General features: G+C 35.0%; 1 protein-coding gene and 1 pseudogene across 1 annotated transcript in view; both read left to right on the forward strand.

Moving 5' to 3' along the window:
• LOC109586870 (uncharacterized) overlaps positions 1–2,643 on the forward strand; it is a 5,294-nt gene extending 2,651 nt beyond the window's left edge. Inside the window, exons 5-9 of the mRNA XM_020003099.1 lie at positions 606–689; positions 740–823; positions 2,216–2,299; positions 2,345–2,428; positions 2,474–2,643. Coding sequence (XP_019858658.1) covers positions 606–689; positions 740–823; positions 2,216–2,299; positions 2,345–2,428; positions 2,474–2,576 — 439 coding nt within the window. The 3' untranslated portion in view covers positions 2,577–2,643. The remainder of the gene's footprint in view (positions 1–605; positions 690–739; positions 824–2,215; positions 2,300–2,344; positions 2,429–2,473) is intronic.
• Positions 2,644–2,740: 97 nt separating this feature from the next.
• The window catches only part of LOC100634868 (traB domain-containing protein pseudogene), a 2,478-nt pseudogene continuing 1,682 nt past the window's right edge, over positions 2,741–3,536 (forward strand).

A 3,536-nucleotide genomic window follows, 5' to 3' on the forward strand; every position in this document is an offset into this window, starting at 1 on the left:
TTTACATTTGGAATAAAACAATACGGTACATGTAAATGAATGTAAAATGGCGGCGTCAATAGTCCTTGTCTTTGAGCTCAGAATTCCACACTTCAGCATGGTATTTGCCACAAAATTTCTATACCAAAACAATGAGCATATGTTGTAGCACAGTATGCTAAGTGAAATGAAGCTTGCTTTTGCTCCAATCCTTCAGGAGAAGAGTGAAAATCTATTCTTCCATTCATGTCGCCTACATTTAGCTTCCTACAATTTACGGAGTTTTACTGAAAAATTAAATTCCGTGTCCTCTAATTTCTGGACATGAACTATCCTTTGCTGCCATTCAGAAATGACAGTCCGAAGATTGAGAATTTTGGCTGATTATTGGTATTGTTGGACACCACGCTTTGAGAGCTTATAACTTTCTATGCACTCTTGCTAGAGCTACAATTTTGTCACGCAAATAAAGGATAACTATTGCTATAATACTTTGCAGTTTCATGAGATGGCAATGTATAGTTTTCCTAAAACAAGTGTCCGAAAATTGATGGTGTACGATCATTGATAATGTACTCTATGTCATTGTAGACATTTCTGGTAATGCATGTAATTTTTATTTTTAGCGCCAGTTATAACCCGATTGGTACTGAAGGATTGGAACATTTATTGCCAGGACTTCTCAATTGTAAACAATTACAAAGGCTTGAGTAAATACATATACTTCAGTTTGCATTAATATTCTGTATTTATTTTATAGGCTTTGTGATTGTCGGCTTTCTAGCAAGTCAGGCCAACTGTTCAGTAAAATAATATCACAACTGTCAAACCTTGAGCAACTTGAGTAAGTCAATCAATTGGTATTTACCTTATATTAAGCATGATATTGACATTTTATGCATAATGTACCAAACATGGGGTTAGTTACATTAAAATGTAATGTATTTACAATTACTATTGCCAGAAAATTTTTGATATTACTATTACTATTACCATAGATATTATAGACTACGTAACCAGGATTGGAAACTAGGATTCCCTGGTGGACAACGTCCGTGATTGAATTGGGCGTTAAATAGAATAAATTTGACCATGTGGCTTGCTTTTCATGCGGAAATAATGAATTTTTGGTTTTAAAGCAGTACTGTAGTCAAATACAATGCATGAATTAAAATGCTAACCCCCCAATTCCATGCACACAATATCACCCTATCATCACCCAAAAGGAGAAACCTCTGCTTGTTTTGTAAAAGCTGTAACAGGTACGACAGTGGACTGTTCGCAGAAACAGTATTTCAGATATTACTCTTCTCACATAGCAAATCAGTAAATGAAACTATGACAGTTCCATGCACAATGATTGTGGAAACATTTCCAATGATCTTGTTAGTCTATTTTTACCCGTGTAATGGAGCAACAGGTACAAAAAGTTTTGAAAATTTGCAAGTAACAGAAATTTGAACAATATCACAGTATATTTGCAAAATAACAATGGTATCATTATTTTTTTATTATAGTCATGTTACACAAACACTAAAGTATTGAAATATTATTAAAATAACAAAAAATCAACATTGGTTTAAATGCATTCTTCCTTTGAATGTCGTCGATGAGTAGCCATTTTTTGACCACACCCACCAAAATCCAATCACGGACCCTGTGTCAGCCGGTTTGTACTGGTTTGAATGGATCACGTGACCTAGTTTCCAATCCCGGTTACGTAGTCTATAATATCTATGCTATTACATTACTTGACTAAACTAAAGTCATTATATTATATTACTTTTACATGAAGGTACATGTACATAAATAAAACCTTTTAATATAAAAACATGCTCTCTACACATGACTAAGCAACTTGAATAGAATCAGATGTGCCACAAAGTTCGCGGCCTGACAGTGGCACTAGGAAATTGACGCTTATCAATTTCTATGAACTGTCAAGTGCAGCATGCATGTAATCAACACATATTACATTGTAATTTCAATTACAATTACTATTACTGACTGTTTATTTCATATTACTATTACAATGGATTTCATTTTTTCAATTACTGTTTTAATTACTATTACACCGATATTTGTAATCACTGATTACTATTACATATTACCCCATGTCTGCCATGTACCTTTTGGCTGGTAAAAGTTATCTGTTATTTTCTTTTACCAAATGGTTACTTGGCAAGAGAAAATGGTTAGACTTAATAACCTATGATTAATAATTTTATTCTTTCAGATTGTATCGTAACCAACTTGGTGATGATGGTATTGAAGACATGATTGAGAGTCTTAAAGTTGCTCCAAACCTGAAACAATTAAAGTCAGTAGATTATAATCCATTTATTTTTATCTCTTTTTTTCACAGTTTTACACAGAATGGTATCACTGATAGAGGTGGTTGTTGCTTAGCAGAACTAGCTGAAGTTGCACCTTCATTGCAAGAAATGAGGTCACATTATTTCTATTAACCTAGTGATGATTGTACTGTGTGTAGGCTGTTTTATAATGAGGTCTCTGATGTGACAAGGAAAGCATTTTATGAGGCTGCACAAAGAAGGACTCAACAAGAACTCCACGAAATCCGATATGCCATTTAACTTTACCTTTTAATTTTTTGCTGTGTAACAGAAAATTGTTTTTGCCATAGATATTAGCAAGAGTCCATATTAGAGGTGATGACTGTTTTTTTGCTGCACCTGTGCAATGTGCATAGATAATTTACTCTAATATCTATTCTATGGTGCATGTGATGTGGGCGGACCCCACCCCTATTTGGCAGGTGTGGCTATTTTGTTAAACCTCTTTGTTTCCCTCAACGGTTTCTAGTCTCGGGGCTAGACGGTTTCTTGTTCTTTCGTTCATGTCTTCATTACCTGATACAGTGTCTGTTCTTGATTGTCCTAACGGGTCTAAGGTATACCTAGTCGGTACGGCTCACTTTAGTAAAGAGAGTGCCACTGATGTACAGAAAACAATCCAACAAGTGAGACCTGAGTTTGACAGTACATGTATGTACAATACAAGTTACTAACGTTTTGTTAGTTAGACCATGACCATTGTATTAGCACATAATACTAGTAAAAGGTCTTTCATTCGATTTTTGAGCAACTTAAAAATTTGTATTTTGATTGGAATCTAGTCTGGTCCTGCCTCACTTTGTTGCGCGGGAGTGGTGCAGAAGAGTCTGGTGACACTGCTACAGAATTTGTAGCACTAAGCACGGGATTGAGCGTCTCAATCAGATTGCAGCACTCACGTGGAAGTAACTTTGTCACGTGACCTATTCAAAATGGCTGCAAGTATGACTGACAAACCTACTGTAGATATGATAAATGCTAGCAAAGGAACAGAAGCTAACTGAGTACAGGGACTTTGGCCCTATTTTTGAGCAACTTTAAAAATTCATAAAAAATCCAATTTTTATTGGAATCAGTTCAAACTTTTTACGTAACATAAGTACATGTATATGCATCAGAAAATGTAATAAAAATAAAGAATTCTCACCTTTTCATTTTTGGCGAAATTTGGCCTATGACCCTGTACTATAGTACAGGGAC

The sequence above is a fragment of the Amphimedon queenslandica genome, unplaced genomic scaffold, assembly GCF_000090795.2.
Source record: "Amphimedon queenslandica unplaced genomic scaffold, v1.1 AMPQUscaffold_12758, whole genome shotgun sequence".
Lineage (NCBI taxonomy): Eukaryota > Metazoa > Porifera > Demospongiae > Haplosclerida > Niphatidae > Amphimedon > Amphimedon queenslandica.